Raw genomic sequence first — 17,767 nt, 5'->3', positions numbered from 1 at the left:
TCTCCTCATGCGCTTTTCCTTTTCAGCTGAGGTTCACTCTCCACTCCATTGTCACTCGACCCAACTTCTCATCCAGAACCCACCACTTTGCTCACCTCCACTGGCTTCCCAGTCAGATACCTAAATTCCTTGAATAGTGAGGAAGGCCTTGCTACCCTACGGAGTGATCAGGTATGTGGCTTGTCTCATATAGCCCTGGTCAGGAAGGATATTGTACTTGAATTCAGAGGTTCAGGTTGCAAAAAACCCCTACACTATTCATACTTCTTGAACAGATCTGGAAAGTGAGTGTCAGATCTTTTCTGTAGTTCCAGTGCCTGGGCCCAGAGACAAAGTACATGCAGATTAACCATCTAGGAGGGTCGTAACATATGGAGAAAGTGTTTAGTTTTATCAAATACCATTAAAAAGAACTTTTAAAATTTCAGATACCATTTTGATACATGAGTAGACTTTCTGAGGAGTTACCTGTTAAACCAGCAGAGGAGAGAGTTTTGAGTAATGACAGTGAAGTCATTCATTTGGACCCCACCTTCCGCCCTGGGACATTTGACAATGGCTGGAGACATTTTTAGTTGTCACATCTAGGCAGGTGTTACTGGCATCAAGTGGGTAGAGGCCAGGGATGCTGTTTGTTAAACATCGTACAATGCACAGGGTGGCACCCCACAAAAAAGAACTATCTGGCCCAAAATGTCAGTAGTTTGCTGTTGAGAAACTCTGGATAGAGGATGAGGACTGAAGAGAGGCTGAGGTTATTACATGTATTCTCACTTCAGATAGGCTCATTTACAAAACTCTTGTTCTAGCCCTGCCCCATTGCCAGAATCTGTCACAGGCACACTGATACCATGTTTGTCATGCCCTTGGGATCAGGAACCTTGGGGACCCCTGAAAATCATATACGTAGGAAAGAGTGATTCAAGAAGGTACAGCTGCAGAACAGAAGTTTAGGGAGAACAAAACTGTTCTCATGTATTTGGGGAATGTGCCAGATGGAAAAGAGAAGGCAGAACTGGGAAAATGTGAAAGCCTGATAATGAGAGCAATTAACATTGACTAAGTCCTTAACTGTGCGCCAAGAATCATTGTGCATCGTGGCATTTACTCTTCACAGTATCCCACCCGACATAGATTCTGGTGGAGCCTCATATTCTAGAAGGAGAAGCTGAGCCTTGACTAGGTTAATTAATCCCAGTTTCGGGCAGAGTTGGGATTCCAGTGCAGGTTTGTCTGATTCCAGAGTTCAGAATCTTAACAATGATATGCTATATCACCTCTTCTTCTTACAAATATAATGGATCATTTTAGTTTTTCCCTTATTTACACATGTTTTGAGTGGGAAATAGGATAATTCTCTAAATAGTTAACCCGAATTGACTTGCATTTTCACTCTTTGTATTTTAAAGAAATTGCTTGTTAAGCGAGGTCAGTTTCTGGGAAAATTGACGTGGAGGGGACTAGTCAAGTTTTTTCCATTCATTGCTCTCCCTGAATAGTGTATATTCAATCTGAAGGCCTTATAATTAATGGGATGTTATTTTTTTTTTTTTGCCTTGTAAACACATTTATATTTAAAATTAAGATTTCTGAAACAATTATACTAAAAGTGGTATTATAGGTCTTTAGCTAAATAAGACATAGCATTAAAATAATTATGTTCATTTTAATTTTGGGGGGTTCTTTTAAAAGCACCACTTAAAACTTACATAGTCAAAAAGAATTAAGTATAGAAAAATTGTTCTAACTGAGGAATACGTCTGAGATTGCACAAGGAACAACAGAATCATTTTCAAGCTCTGCTCATTGACACAGAGCACTAACTTCCAAGCCATTTTGACAATTTCCCATATTGTTCACTGAAAGGAAAACAAAGGCAGAGTTATGAAAGAGTTCCTTGGTAGATTTCTAGCCCTTGGAAGGCTACAACTTTTCTGAAATATGATTACTGGCCAGGTGATTTCTAAATTTTAAGTTTGTCACCCAAAAAGGTAAAGTATAGGCTTTATAAGTATTTCATTTTTGGAGAAATTTTGAGAAATGACCACATGTGCAGCACATCAAAAAAATTGCAACTAGTTTTTACAATCTCTGAAAACCTTTACATTCTAGACGTATTTTGAAACCAACTTCTAAACAAGACAGAATAGAAACAATACATATGTATACCACTGCTGAAGTAGCTTAAACCTGCCAACACATCTTCAGAGCAAGTCTCTCTATACTAATTTCCCTGGAGAGTTTCTAGGTCATTTTCTGCGTGTTTCACAACAAAGGACCTACTATAAAAAAATCACTCTTAGATGTTTGCTTTGCCAACTCAAGGTCTGTCCCTGATAACCCTTTCTGCAGAGCCTCAGTCCCAGAAATAACAGCACTCGTGGCTGGGGACAGTCGTGCTCACTTTCCGTCCTGCCTCATCGCTTGTTTGACCGCTTTTCGTACTTGTCCTGGCTGCTCTGCTCCCTTGGTGGAGAATGACGGGCTGTGCTTCGGGCTCAGAAGCTGTGTTTGTAAGGGTGGGCTCTGTGCTTCTTCCGGTTTTCTTCTTTCTGGTTCTGGCTTTCCTCAGGTTCCTTATCGCCCTCTTTTTGTTCAGGGTCTTGCTCTTTATGGGAGGGCAGTATGTTCTTAATTGTGTTAATTAGAAATCTTTTATTTGTGCCAGCAAGAGGACACTTCATCCAACCCATAGCTCCCATTGTTTCTGCTCTCGTTTTCCCACGTTTTGCCTCTTTAAGCAGTTCATCTATTGCTTTCCTCTCCAGTTCCTGGTCCTCTTCCGTCTCTGGGGCAGCTTCCGGGATCCTCAGGTGGTGCTGGCGGACGAGAGGCTCTGCCCCATACCGCGAAACGTGTGAGTGAAGCAGGAAGGAAGGCTAATGGGATGTTATATCCACCTAATTGAAGTTAAGGTTACTGAGAAAAAAATTGGGAGTAATCAAAATGTCACAGAGGAAGGCGGCTGGTTAGCTCAGTTGGTTAGAGTGTGGTGCTCTTACCAACAAGGTTGCAGGTTCGATTCCCCATGGGCCCCTGTGAGCTGCACCCTCCACAACTAGATTGCAACAACTACTTGACTTGGAGCTGATGGGTTCTGGAAAAACATACTTAAGTAAATAAAAACTTAAAAAATGTCACAGAGGAGACCAGCTCTTAAAAGAATAGTATAAGAGATTAATAGTGTGCAACTAAAATGGTGACCTGGGTGTGACCTCAGGGAAGGATGAGTGGTTGTGACAGTCCCTGGGAAAGGGTGGGGGTTGCCTAGCTTCTCTGAGAGGAGCCTTCTGGGAGGCAGGGCCTGTCAGGCACTGCTGCCAGTGTGTCAGAGGGAGTTCCTAGTACAAGCACCCTATGTGAGGGTGTCCTCCCAGCCACCACACAGGTGTTCAGTCACACTTTATGAAGCAGCTGCTAAGGGCCAGGTATTGGGCTTAGCGTTAGAAACCTGGTGGTGAGCTAAGGAACCACGTTCTTATCCTTGTGGAATTTGTAGTCCTGGTGGTCTATAGTAGGAACTGGGGGTTGAAGAAGAGACCACACGAGTAAGTGTGGATACATGGATTGTAACTGAGTTTATAGGAAACACAAGGTCTTTCCCTGGTCACAGAGTGTGTGACCAGGGACCTGAAGTTAGATTGTCCTGTAGGGAAGCATATACAAAGAGGGGGCATTCAAGGTCAAGAGGATCTTAGGAAGAGCATTCCAGACAGAGGGAACTGCAAGTGTGTGGGCCCTAGGGCAGCAGAGAGCTTGTTATGGGAGACTTTAAAAGAAGGCCAGGGTGGCCAGAGCAGAGAGTGAGGGGGAGAGAGGCTCAAGGTAAGGCTGGCGAGGTGGGCAGGGACAGGTCATGCAGGGCTTCATGGGCCATTAGAAGAGTTTGGGATTTATTCTGAACTCAGAGGGAAGCCACTGAAGGGTATAAAGAGGGAGTGACATTGTCAGAATTGCCTTTTAAGATGCCATTCTGGGGGCAGCCAGATGGCTCAGTTGGTTAGAGCGTGAGCTCTGAACAGCAGGGTTGCCGGTTTGATTCCCACATGGGCTAGTGAGCTGCGCCCTCCACAACAATGAGCTGCCGCTGATCGGCTGGTGGGGCGGCCAGATGGCTCAGTTGGTTAGAGCACAAGCTCTTAACAACAAGGTTCCTGGTTCAATTCCCGCATGGGACGGTGGACTGTGCCCCCTGCAACTAAAGATTGAAAATGGCAGCTGGACTTGGAGCTGAGCTGCACCCTCCACAACTAGATTGAAGGGCAACGACTTGGAGCTAATAGGCCCTGGAGAAACACACTGTTCCCCAATGCTCCCCAATAATAATAATAATAATAATAATAATAATAATAATAAAAGATGCCATTCTGGCTATTGTGAAGAAAATGGATAGGAGCAAGAGTAGACTTGGGAAACCCATTTGGAGGCTGGCTTGGTGTGCAATGGTGGCAATGGAATGGAGCAAAGCAGATGAATGGAATTATATTTTGAAGGTTACTTCAACAGGAATTAGTCATGGATTGGATGTGGGAGATTGGTTCCAGGACCCTCCGCACCTGCATACCAAAATCTGCTGATACTCAAGTCCCTTATGTAAAATGATGTAGTATTTATATGTAACCTATATTTTCATATAGGCAGGGCATGTCTACACATCATTCTTGTAGATTTAGTGTAGTGCTCATTATGTGGCAAATTCAAGTTTTGCTTTTGAGAACTTTCTGGGATTTTTTTTCTGAATATTTTTGATCTGCAGTTGGTTTAATCCATAGATGTGAAACCCATGGATACGGAGGGCCTACTGTACCAATTTTCCAACATACTATCTAATTTATCTATTTGTTAGGCTTATTGTGTTTTGCCTGCGTTCCTCAACCAGAAGGAAAGCTCTACCAGAGCAGGAATTTGTCTCTAATGTATCCCAAAAGACTAGGACAGTAACTCACAGACTAGGCACTTAGTAAATATTTGTTGGATGAATGAATGAGCATGTGTTTTTTTTATGATCAGAGGTAAGGAAAACAAGGTGCTATGTGTTGGGAGGAGGAAGGAAAGCCTGTTGTGGGTAACAGAAGAGATTTTCTCCACTTGAATTTCTGACTCTTGTTTTCCCTTTCTTCAGGCTGTAGCAGAAGAGGAATGATTGTGAACAGCCTCTCACTGTGTTACCACAACAAACTCATCTTAGCCCCTATGGTTCGGGTCGGGACTCTTCCAATGCGGCTGCTGGCCCTGGACTATGGAGCGGACATTGTATACTGTGAGGTAAGGGGCTTCTGATTTTCCTGGAAAGCTTTTCCGTAAGCACAGTCTCCCCATCTGTGGGTGGAAGTGGTCAGGAGTGGAGGAGTGGCAGAATGGGCCCTGACTTCACAGGTGCTCACGGAAGGCAGCAGGAGACAAAGACGCATGACACTTAGGAGTTCTGTGAGCCCAGCTGAGGGCCAGGAGCTGGGGTAGTGTGGAGGCATTGTGGGATACCTGGGCCAGGTGGCTAGATGAGCCTTGTGTCAGGTCACTGCCCTGGCCTTTATAGGATTTAATACACATTCAGCACATGCGTGAATGAACTCAAAGTTAGGAAGAGAAGAAAGCGGACCAAATTCAGGCCGGGGAAGCTGGATGAGTTTGGTTTGGGGAGCCATGGGATTTTTCTGGTGGCAGTAGCTAGTGGGCCAGTTATTTGCTGACTGCTCTGGAGAATATTAGAACTTCAGACCCAGATTTAGAAAGCATGTACAAGGAAAAACAGAATTACAGGAGTAGCTGATACTAGCTAGTGAGGGAGTGTGACCAATGGTTCTCAATAGGGCATGTATCAGCATTACCTGGATAGCGTCCCCTCAACCCCCCATCTTGATATGTCCTCCTAGTGGGTGTGAGAAGTTTAAGAAAAGCTACCCAAGTGCTTTTGACATTTCCATCTTTTAAAGCCACTGGGGGTAGGGTGGGGACTGTGGCTCTAGAGGGCAATAAAAGGAATCCTTATGATGAAACTATTCTGTGTCTTAACTTGTATCAACGTCAATATCCTTGTTGTGACAATTGTACTATAGTTTTGTACGACATTACCACTGGGGGAAATTGGGCAAAGCATTCATAGCGTCTCAAATTCTTACAACTGTTCATGAACCTCTAAACATCTCAAAATAAAAAGTTTATTTAAAAAGAAAGGCACTGGTGCAGAGAGAAGGAAAGGCTAAAGAGGGGATTTGGAGAGAATATACCCTTATGCACTGGATGTGTGTTCACGTGGGGGGATAGCAATTAATGATAGAAAAGTAAAAGAGTGAGAGAAATAGGCAAATTAACAAGAGTTTAGTGTCAGGGAAGGCAAAAGTCAAGTCTATCAACTATGTCAGATGATGCAGAGAAATCCAATTGCAAAAAGACCAAGAAGGCATTTGATTTTAAAATTAGGTGATTTGAAGACGGTTGTGAAACATAGACATGAACACTTACAGGGTTAATGCGTTGAGGACTGAGCAGCAAATGAGGAAATAGAAGTCGGGTTGTTGACTATCCCCACAGGTGTTCAAGAGGTGAAGGCAGATATCTGGAAGCTGGGTGGATGGGAATCATGTTTTTTTTGTTTTGCTTTTTTGTGTGTGTTTTTTTTTTTAGGTGATTTGTATGTTTATAGCATAAGAGGAAGGAGTTAGCAGTGAGGGCAGGCATGAAGATTTGGGGGATGGGTAGGGCCAGGTCTTGAAGAGGACAGGATTCTTGATGAGGGGGTGGGACCTGCCTTCCTCCAAGACTGGTCAAGGAGGAGATGGGGAAGATGATGGTAGGGACGGAAGCTGAAGGGTTTTTCCTGAGAGACCTGTTTTATGTAGAAAGCCAGTCTTCCATTGGAAATGAGGGTGGCAGGAGTGGGGTAGGGACTTGAGGAAAGAAAGTGAAGCTGTTTTGGTTCTGTTCCCCTAGGGAAGGGTTTGCAGCTTTCTGGGAGGAGAGCTGAGAAGCCTAGCAGGGGGATGCCCATCGCTGGTGATTGGCGTGCCAGTATCTAAGCAGGGCAGGGAGGGGCAGAGGCATCCAAGGTGCTGGCAAGGGGAAATGGGAGGGAGGGAGTATGTGTTGTGCAAAGGTGGGAGTCAGAAAGGGAGGTCCCAGGGTCCAGGGTCACAGAGGCCCAAGACTTGACTCTTAAGTGGTTTGTCGATGTGGAGGCAAGGAGGTCCAAGAAATGTGAGCTGGACTGTTAGGGTACATCCAGAAGCCTTCCACGTTGCCAGTGTGCGCCCAGGGCAGGGAAGAACCTGTTCCCAGAGGCCAGTCCCGGGGGAATGTGCTAGCACACTGAGCATTATTCATCTGCTCACTCCTCCTTGAGCCAACACTCAGGCCCTTGGTCAGCCATGGATTAGGTAAAACGATTCCTGGTTAGCACCCTCTTTGCGCTCCATAAAAGCCTCTTGGGTTTGGAAGGGGATTGGGGGCAGGGACTGTAAAGAATCATGGACTCAGAGCCTGACGATTGGGGACCAAAAAGACCAGATCCCAGAAACTGAGATAGCTGTTAACTTTCTTTGCTTGTGATAACCCCCCTCCCCCCGACCCCCAGGATGATAGCAGAGGGACATGCTATCTCTTCATCCACTTAGTTCATATTTACCAGGAAGGTCCTGCAGGATGACTCAGGCTCCGGGGGAAGCCCCCTGCTCCTTCCTTGCTGCCCCAACTCTCTCTGTCCTGCTGTACCCTTCCCGTGATCACTTCCAGGCCCAGGGTGTATGGTGTCCCTCTCCTTTCTGCCTGTGCTTTGCATACAGTCTCCATCGATTATTTGCAGGCAGGTAGGCTGACCGGCAGGCTGGCTGGCCCGCCACCCTCTGGCGGGAGTAGGTGGCTGGGCCCTAAGTCCTGGACAAGGCACAGTGTGGTGCCTGGTGCCCCCTGGTGTGTCCAGAGGGGCTCTGCAAGCCAGCGTTATTGTGTTAGCTGCCTTGATGATCTTAACTGGGCTCACAGGAGATGCCTGGTTGGTAGGATTAGATAGTCAAACGACCCCACCCGCCTCAGAGGACAGACGATAGGTCCTAGGTATGCCAGGCAGGCAGGCACCTCCTTAAAGGCCCTGCAAATCCCATAGCAGCTGGAGGTGAAGAAAGCGTGAAGCAGCAAAAGTCAGGGAAGCAGTAGTCTGATTCCCTTCCAAAGTCTGCCCTATTGACAGGAGTTTTCCAGGAGTTCCTCACCTGTCACATTTCTATTCCTTTTTATAAGACCAATGAGACTTCAGTGACCCAGGCTGTGAGGGGACACTGTACCTTTTAATAAGCAGGATCAAGGGAGAAGGCACTGTTCTTAAGAGGCCCAGATTACCAGAATGAGGACTTACAATTTTTTCTTTTATTGTGGTAAAAAACACATAACATAAAGTTTAGCATGGTAACTAATTTTAAGCATACAGTTCAGTAGTGTTAAGTACATTCACATTGTTGTAAAATAAATATCCAGAATTTTTTCATCCTGCAAACTATACCAAACAACATCCCACTCCCCCTTCCTCCCACCCCTGGTAACCACCATTCTACTTTTTGTTTCTGTGCATTTGATTCCTTTAGTACCTCATATAAATGGAAATATGCAATATTTGTCTTTTTGTGACTGGCTGTTTCCTTAGCATAATGTCCTTAAGGTTCATCCATGTTGTAGTATGTGACAGGATTTCCTTCCATTTGTAGGCTGAATAATATTCTATCATATGTATATGCTACATTTTGTTTATCTGTTCATCTGTTCTTGGATCTTTGGATCGCTTCCACCTCTTAGCGATTGTGAATAGTGCTGCTGTGAACATGGGTGTACAAATATCTCTTCGAGACCCCATTTTCAATTCTTTTGGATATATACCCAGAAGTGGGATTGCTAGATCATATGGTAATTCTATTTTTAATTGTTAAAGGAACCCTATACTGTTTTACACATCCCATCAACAGTGCACAATTTCTCCACATCTTTGCTAACACTCGTTATTATTATTTTTTTTGATAGTGGCCGTCCTAATGGGTGTGAGATGATGGTTCATAGTGGTTTTGATTTACATTTCTCTGATGATTAGTGATTTTGAGCATATTTTCATATGCTTGTTGTCCATTGGTATATCACCTTGGGAGAAATTTCTGTTCAACTCCTTTGCCCAGATGGGTAATTATTATTATTATTATTATTATTATTATTAAGATTTTTATTGGGGAAGGGGAACACGACTTTTATTGGGGAACAGTGTGTATTTCCAGGACTTTTTCCAAGTCAAGTTGTTGTCCTTTCAATCTTAGTTGTGGAGAGTGCAGCTTAGCTCTAGGTCCAGTTGCCATTAGTTGCAGGGGGCATAGCCCACCATCCTCTGTGGGATTCGAACCGGCCACCTTGTGGTTGAGAGGACACGTTCCAACCAACTGAGCCATCCTGGAGCTCAGCGGCAACTCAACTCAAGGTGCCATATTCAATCTTAGTCGCAGGGGGCAGAGCCCACCATCTCTTGCGGAAGTCGAGAAACAGAACTGGCAACCTTGTGGTTGAGAGCCCACTGGCCCATGTGGGAATCGAATTGGCAGCCTTCGGAGTTAGGAACATGGAGCTCTAACCGCCTGAGCCATGGGGCTGGCCTAATTTTTTTTTTTTTTCACTTAAAAGAAAAATTCAAATTTATAGAAAAGTTGCCCGACTAGACAAATAACATCCATAAGAACATCCATATAGACTTTACTAGATTAATTGTCAATATTTTGCTTGATATGTTTTATAACTTGTGCTCTCTCTCTCTCTCTTTTTCTCTTTCTGTTTTTTTTTCCTTAACTATTTGAGAGTTTCATACCCTATGATGTCTTCCCAAATACTTCATTGATATTTCCTAAGAATAAGGTCATTCTCCTACACAACTATTATACTGGCTTTTATACTAGACCTTTATCAGATATGTTTTGCAAATATTGTCTCCCATTCTGTGGGTTGTCTTTTCACTTTATTGAACAGTATCCTTTGATGCAGAAAGTTTTTAATTTTGATGAAGTCCAATTTATTTGTTTCTTTTGTTGTTTGTGCTTTTGGTCTCACCTCTAAGAAACTATTACCTAATCCAAGTTCACAAAGGTTTATACCTCTATTTTCTTTTGTGAGTTATATAGTTTTACTCTTACAGTTAGGTCTTTGATACATTTTGAGTTAATTTTTGTACGTGATGTGAGGTAGGGATTGAATTTTTTTTTTATTTTTTTTTTGCATGTGGATATCCAATTGTCTCAGCACCATATGTTAAAAAAGACTGTTCTTAAAAAAAAAAAAAAAAAAAAAAAAAAAAAAAAAAAAGACTGTTCTTTCTCCAATAAATTGTCTTGGTGCCCTTGTCAAAACTCGATTGATCATTGATGTTTTGGTTCGTCTCTGGATTCTCAATTCTTTTCCATTGGTCTATACGTCTGTCTTTATGTCAGTACCACACAATCTTGATTATTGTAACTTGGTAGTAGGTTTTGAGATTAGGAAGTATGAATCCTCTAGCTTTGTTCTTCTGCTTCAAGATTGTTTTGGCAAATCTGGGTTCCTCATATTTCCATATGAATTTGAGGATTGGCTTGTCAATTTCTGCAAAAAAAAACACCCAAAAATGCAGGTAGGAGTTTTATAAGGTTTGTGTTGAATCTGTAAATCAGTTTGAGGAGTATTTCCATCTTAGCAATATTGACTATTTAAATCCATGAACCTGAGATGCGTTCCATTTAGTTAGGTCTTCTGTGATTTCTTTCAACACCATTTTACAATTTTCGTTGTACAACTCTTTTACCTCCTTGGTTTCTGACCTCGGGTTTCTCATGAGTTAATCTTTTTGAGGATCCTTTGCACATGGTACGTTGCTACTTCCTTGCTGCTTTCAAGATTCATTCTTTTTCTGTGACTTTCAACAGTTTGATTATGATGTGTCTAGGTGTGACTCTCTTGCAGTTTTCTGCTTGAAGTTTGTTGAACTTCTTGGCTATATAGATTAATGTGCTTTTTTTTTTTAAATCAAATTTAGGAAATTTTGTGCCATTATTTCTTCAAATGTTCTTTTTATCCCTTTGGGACTATCATTATTCATTTTGTCGGTGACATTTTTTTTTTTTTTTTAGGGGGGAATTTAGTTTCTCCATCTGGGTACGTTTGTTTTTCTGAAATCAAGGATATACCAAAGATCCTTTAACCAAACTAGAGACTAAATGAGTACCTGCATAACCAGAGGTGGGGGGTAAAAAGGTGGCATGGAGAGACACTGGTGATAAACTGTTATGATCAGCTCAGACAGAGAAAGGAAGCCAAGTGGAATGGAGGAGATGAAGGTAACAGGACATATTTCAGATACAGGAAGTAACTCATGACAGATAAGGAAGAATAAGCTCATACGTGATAAGGCGCTTTAGAATTAAATGCCATTCAGAACACTGGATAGACATATGAAGAAAAAGTGACTTATAAATGACCTTATTTTTAAATTAAAAAGCTAAATTAGTTTTAAAAAGAAGAAAAAAAACAATTAAAATTATATTCTTAACTACCTATATAATGCAGATACATTTAGGAACTACAAGGCATTGTTTGTGGCAAAGTTGGGTTGGTCTCTTCTCTAAAAATAAAATGTTATGTTTGATAAAAATTAAGGAAGTGATATTGATATAGGAAAAATACTTACAATAATTGAGACAGAAAAATTCAATATCCAATTTGACAATGAATAGGTTTTTTTTTTGGTTTTTTTTTGGTACAACTTGTATAGATATAAAAGGCAGTTTGCTGAAGATGCATGGATGGTAAACTCCACCACATGGAAAAACAATGTTTATTTTCACTAATTAAGGAAGTACAGTGGAAAAACAAAACAAAACTATGAGGTTTCATTCTATGCCTAGAGCGAACTACAATGAATAGAATTGATAAACAATAGTGTCGAGGATGTGTGGGTGAGCAGTCACACTTGTGGTTTTATTGGTGACAGTTCAAATTAATTCCTCCACTCGAACAGTTTAACCTCTGTGACGTGTGAGTATTGCAGCAGGCTTCAGCAGATGTTTAGTGAGCACTTGCAAAGTGACAGATTCTAGTGATTCAAAGATGAGTCAGTGTCCAAGCCCCAAAAGCTCTTTGGTGTAGTGGGGAGACAGAGAAGAAAATAAGATTTCAGTGGCTACTTTGCCTCAGCTCCTCCTCTGTGGGCTCTGGCTACCTGGCCAGGGTCGTCAAAGTCCACCTTTGTGTGGACACAGGACCCTCCTCAAGGTGTTCATGGTCTAATGGTAAGAGTATTACAGGTGCATCTGCAACGAGCATACAGAGAAGTGGTAAGGACTGTGAAATTGGATGTGGCAGGGGCTTTTGGGAATCCCAAGGAGGACAGATGGCAGGGCTGGGGCCCCAGCAAGGCTTGCCTTGCTTTGCCCTGCTCGTTCCCGGCCAAAGCTTAGCCTAGCAGCAGAGCTTCTTTTTATAAGCACAGCCACTCAATACTACCCACTTGGCCACTTGCCTTCTTGCCTACCCCTGCAACTGGGATCACTGGTTACAGGGGCTCTGTCTGTCCTTTGGGACACCACACTGATTCTTGGGGCTTGGATGCCAATTGTGTATCCAGACTGCTTGGTGGTGGTGATTTGTTTGTTCAGGCCTGGTGGGCATTAGATACTTGATGACCTGAATGCAACATGGAGAGAATAGCCACAGAAACACCCAGAGCATGTAGTAACCTGGATGAGGAGTGTGCTGGGGGGAGCGCCATAGATGCCATAGGGGCCTTTTGGTGTCTTGAGCCCTACATGCTCCCATGAAGGACAAAGGCCAGCATGCCCACCAGGCTAGGGTTATGACTTGCTGAGGCTCATATGATGCCAGTACGGGGATGAGTACCAGGGATGAGAGTTTCTTCATATCTTCTTCTAGACTCTTAAGACCCCTGGGCATGAGCTTCTGGGCAGTGTGAAAGGTGCCTGGCTATTCTGATTTGTCTTCCACATCTGTTGAAATGATCACTGAACAAAGCAGTACAGTCTCCCACCAAGAAGTAGAGAATCTCAATCCTTCAGGAGACATGAGCTTGCCCTTCTTTTTTATGATCCTGACTTCGAAGAAACCCCTTTTCCTTTCTTTTGTGAGTTTGAATATCTCCAGAGCTGAGGATCTCATTCCTTTCACTTCCACACAGCATGACCCATGTTGGATAGGGTTTTTAGACTTTTCTTTCGTGTGTCGATCTCAAATTTTCCTCCCTGTGCTTCGATTCACGGGTCCCACTTTATTCCTTGGACATTTCCTGGGATGAGGCGGGACGTTCTTTGAGGCGACAGACTGGAGCTGAGACTAGTAGGTGAGGAAAGTGTCCAGGTGTGCACATCCTGGGCTGTTGTCTTCTCTTTGTCTCCCTGAGTGGTTCACCCTTTCTAGACCCCAAACATCTCCAAAGTCCTTGGGAAGAGCAGCTGATGGAGGGTCGCTCGCTCAGGCCCCTGCTTGCCATGTTTGGGCAGGGAGGACAGCATTACATGTCTCAAAAACCATGATTTGTTGTTGGAACTAGGGTGACAGGCCAAGCAGCCCCCACCAGGTGCAGTGAAGGTATCCCCCCCAGCCCTGTGCCCAGGTCCTGCACTGACAAGTGCTCTCTGATTCCTCTGCAGGAGCTGATTGACCTCAAGATGCTTCAGTGCAAGAGAGTTGTCAATGGTGAGTGCAGCTCTGGTCCCAGGATTGTGCGTGTGCCGGGTCTGTACTACCATCTCACTTGCCTGGGGTGACAGTGTCCTTCCAGGGTTCTTCTAGCCTGGCTATGTCATTTGTGGATCATGTGTTCCCTTGAGAACGGTCACGGCTCTCCAGGGACCCTGACAAGAGCCAGATGTGAAACAGGCAAAGAATGTCTTCCACCCATAGGCTTGCTGGCTTAGAAATCACCAGGTTTCATAGTACAGGAAGAACCCTGGAAGCCTTGGGGTCAGGATGGCTTTGGCGCTGGTCCTGGCTCTGCCACTCGCTGGCTGTGTGACCTTGGGCAAGTCAAATGACCTCTCTGCCTCAGTTTCTTTAGCTGTAAAATGAAAATCATAATTCCCGTTTTACTTAAATCATAGGTTTGGAGTGAGGATCAAATAAGATGAGGTACATGTAAGTACTTTGCAAATGGAAGTGCTTGTGCTGAATTGTGGTTTTGCTTATATTTTATTGATGAGGCTGATTCTGCTTTGATCAGAGTTGTGGTATTTGAGGTTTTTGAAATGTATACGTGTTTGTGAAACCTTTATAAGTTCACTAGAAGTTATGACTCAATTTTGTCTTTAATTGTTTTAGATTTATATTGTCTTTGTTATGAAAAATTCAATATTACAGCCCTATATAACCGCGCGAATGAAAATCCCCTGTAATCCCTTACTTAAAGAGAGAATCACAAAGAGGAATAATGTATATTTTTTAACACATTTAGTAAAGCGTGTGTATAAAAATAGAACGTGTTTGTATATCTTCCTTCCTGCCCCCGTGGGATCAAGCTACACTTGTTTTGCCACTTTTCTGCTAGGACATTTTCCCACGTCATTACTTACAGATCACTATGTCAGAATTGATTTCACCAGTGCTTTAATATGTGTTTTAGTATTTTGCTATTATAAACAGAGCTGTGGTATAAACACACACTGTTTTGTGGTTCTTCTGAGACTTCTTGCTGCCAGTCATGAGCTGTCTCTGCTGTTGGAGATTGCTTCGATTACCTCTCCCAACATGTCACTGCCTTTACCCCAACTTTTAAATCTTCTGGTCTGTTCAGGGCTGGGATGATAATAATAGCTTCTATTTATGGAAGCGCTTTACTTGCAATAAAGATCTCATTTATTTCTCAAAAGAAATGCATGAGGTAGACATATTTTCCCATCTGCCATGTTGGATCTCTTCCATGTGCTAGTCATCTTTGAAAACTAATAATGGCAGTACCTATTGTAGAGTTTTGTTATGAAGAACATATGAGATTCTTGCTATTTGCAATTGTTAGATTCTATAAAACTGCTGTGAACACCAAATTAGTGAATACTGAACCATTGCTCCTAGAGGAAATAAAGACATACCTTGTTTTATTGCCCTTTGCAGATAATGTGTTTTTTGTAAATTGAGGGTTTGTGGCAACCCTGGTCGAGCGTCTATTGGTGCTGTTTTTCCAGGCTCAGATGATGGTTAGCATTGTTTCAGCAGCAAAGTATTTTTTAATTAAGGTGTCTACATTGTTTTTTCATACACAATGCTATTGTGCACTTAATAGACTATAGTGTAAACATAACTTTTATATACGCTGGAAAACCAAAAAATTTGTTTGACTCACATTATTGTGATATTTTCTTTTTTGTGGTGGTTTGGAACCAAACCTGCAGTATCTCTGAGGTGTGCCTGTATAGGTTTAGGTTCCTTCAAACCTCTGATTCGCATTTTCATTAACAGATCAATACATAATCTTGTTATATATGTGTTTCTGTATAAAGACATGCAATTTAATGTATTCTGTTGATTCGTTAACACTGAACTTACAACCAAGAGCACTCTAATTTCATGTCTGAACAAAGCTTGTCTAACACATGTATTTTCTCCTTCAGACACTTCACAGCCTTCCTGTGCTTAGGAACACTAGACACCGCTTCTCTGGGCTTGGGGCTTTTTAAACCAATGAGATTACCAACAAAGAGCACAAAAATGCAGAACTGTGGCATTAAGTATACCCCCATAAGGACACTTGTTTACAGTATGCGAGCTGAAACAAGAAGGCAGAGTGTTGTCTTGTTTGACCTCAGCTGGGAATGTGGTCATTGGGTGACTAAAATTTTCTGTAGTTCTGCGCATGCCCCAGAATGACAACGAAAACAGCATGAGTATTGATTCCAGGGTTATAAATAAAATTTAGTGAGCAGGCAAGTTTGCAAATACATGAGGCAAATCATGAGCATGGACTGTAAATCTCTGCTCACAGAACCTGGCACATGATAAGTCATTAAGAAATGTCACCTTTGCTGAACTTCAGAGTGACATCTGGGAAAATCTGTCAAAATCTGAAGCACAAAATTCTCTACATGCACACTTGTTTCAGTGTTTTAAAATTTGCGACATGTAACATCCATATACAGAAAGTACATAAAACACAAACATGCAGTTTAGCAAATAACTGAAACAAACAACCATGTAACTAACCATCACCCAGATCAGGAAATAGACTATCAGCAGCCCCGCAGAAGTCTTCCTTCCATGTGCACACTGATTTAAGAATACTATGCTTCTTGCGTTCCCCCTTTAAGGTGATACTTTTGCTGTGTTTTCTTGCAGGGATTAGGCTAGGTTGAACTTGCTTCTTCAGTGGGTGGGCCTGTGTGTTTGTGTTTTTTTGCAGAGGTGCTCAGCACAGTGGATTTTGTCGCCCCCGATGACCGCGTTGTCTTCCGCACCTGCAAAAGAGAACAGAGCAGAGTCGTCTTCCAGATGGTACGCGATCCCAGGGCTCACCTGTCGCCCAGATTTACCATCTCATCCCCTGTACCGGGCCATTGTTGAATGCCTGGGCTTCAGTGCACAGCGGTGGCTTCCTGAACACTCTGCTTTAACGTTTTTCAAAGATCTACTCATGAGTGATTACCCTTTCGGAGATAGTTTATGGAAATTAAGCTCTACCAGTCTGTTTCATGTCTCCAGTCTCAAGTTTAATTTCTTGAATTATAGGAATTATCTGTTTGGTGTGACTTATATAGTTTTAATCTCTAGCATTAGTTATTCAGATCATGGTCTTTGTTTTTGTGTAGTCTGTATGTATTTCCCATAGAAAGAAATTAGGTTTCCTCAAGAGTAGTTAAGATTTATGTTAGGGTTGTCATGACTCTGTACTTACTTCTCTTACTTTGGGCATTTCTTGGTGCTTTTTCAGAAATAGCTCCTGAATGTTTAGGTTTTTTAAAAATTTATAACAATGAGTAGACATATGCTAAAGCAAGTGTAGCAACATGTCAGTTACAGAATCCAAGTGGTGGGTATATGAATGTTCACTATAAACATTTAAAAAAAATTTTTGTATATTTGAAAGTAATCATATCACTGATGACATTTTCTAGGCCCTCTGGGTCCACTTTTGGCCTCTGACAGTGAGCTAGTCTAGTGGGCTGGCTGTTGAAGAGACACCAGCTGGACTCCACTCGCTGAACTCCACTCGCTGATGTGTGGTTGTGCATGGCATGTCTCGTGTGTGTGTCTGTGCCTGGGTAACTGGGTTGCAGGTGGTTGATGCAGCCTCTTGTGTTCCCAGGGGACTTCAGACGCAGAGCGAGCCCTCGCTGTGGCCAGACTTGTGTAAGTCCTTCCCTCTTTGGAACTGTCTTTGCCTCTCCTCTGGGCTGTGAGGCTTTATTGTTCCCGGTGACCTTGGAAGTGACTACCCTTCCGCCTCCTGGTCCACTACCTTCTGTTTTCAAGTTCAGAATGTCTGGTTTCCTTCTCTGTTTGTGGTGTCTGAGGGCTGTCCTGGGACTCATGTACCTACTGTGCCCAAATCCCAGATGACTTCTGTGTGGGCACCTGTTTTTCAGTGTTTATTCATGAGGCTCCCTTTCCAGGGACTCTTATGACTATAAGCCCTGAGGACTTAAATCTCATGAAGTGCTTCCTAAATGCACGAAGGCAGGAGAGTACTGTGGTTAAGGAGCTGGGCTTTGGAGTTAGACGGACCTGGGTTGGAATTCTAGCTTTGTTACTTGCTAACTGTGTGACCTTAGGTAAGTGACTT

The 17,767-nt window shown here is 42.9% G+C and overlaps 1 protein-coding gene and 1 pseudogene across 5 annotated transcripts in view; one reads left to right on the top strand and one right to left on the bottom strand.

The window, feature by feature from the left end:
- Positions 1-17,767, top strand: part of DUS2 (dihydrouridine synthase 2) — a 37,867-nt gene that overhangs the window by 586 nt on the left and 19,514 nt on the right. For 3 of the 5 annotated variants that reach the window (XM_088800296.1, XM_088800297.1, XM_088800298.1), the window contains exons 2-7: positions 27-171; positions 2,769-2,857; positions 5,123-5,265; positions 13,650-13,695; positions 16,388-16,479; positions 17,291-17,334. In XM_088800296.1, the coding sequence (XP_088656422.1) occupies positions 5,140-5,265; positions 13,650-13,695; positions 16,388-16,479; positions 17,291-17,334 (308 nt within the window). In that variant the 5' untranslated portion in view covers positions 27-171; positions 2,769-2,857; positions 5,123-5,139. The remainder of the gene's footprint in view (positions 1-26; positions 172-2,768; positions 2,858-5,122; positions 5,266-13,649; positions 13,696-16,387; positions 16,480-17,290; positions 17,335-17,767) is intronic. The other 2 variants (XM_074314689.2, XM_074314690.2) reach the window with 2 other exon arrangements.
- On the bottom strand, positions 2,403-2,774 carry LOC141567496 (protein POLR1D pseudogene; annotated as a pseudogene).

The sequence above is a fragment of the Rhinolophus sinicus genome, chromosome 8 (genome assembly GCF_057876585.1).
Source record: "Rhinolophus sinicus isolate RSI-liver-muscle chromosome 8, RSI-T2T, whole genome shotgun sequence".
Classification (NCBI taxonomy): Eukaryota; Metazoa; Chordata; class Mammalia; order Chiroptera; family Rhinolophidae; genus Rhinolophus; species Rhinolophus sinicus.
This window is presented reverse-complemented; position numbering and strand designations above follow the sequence as displayed.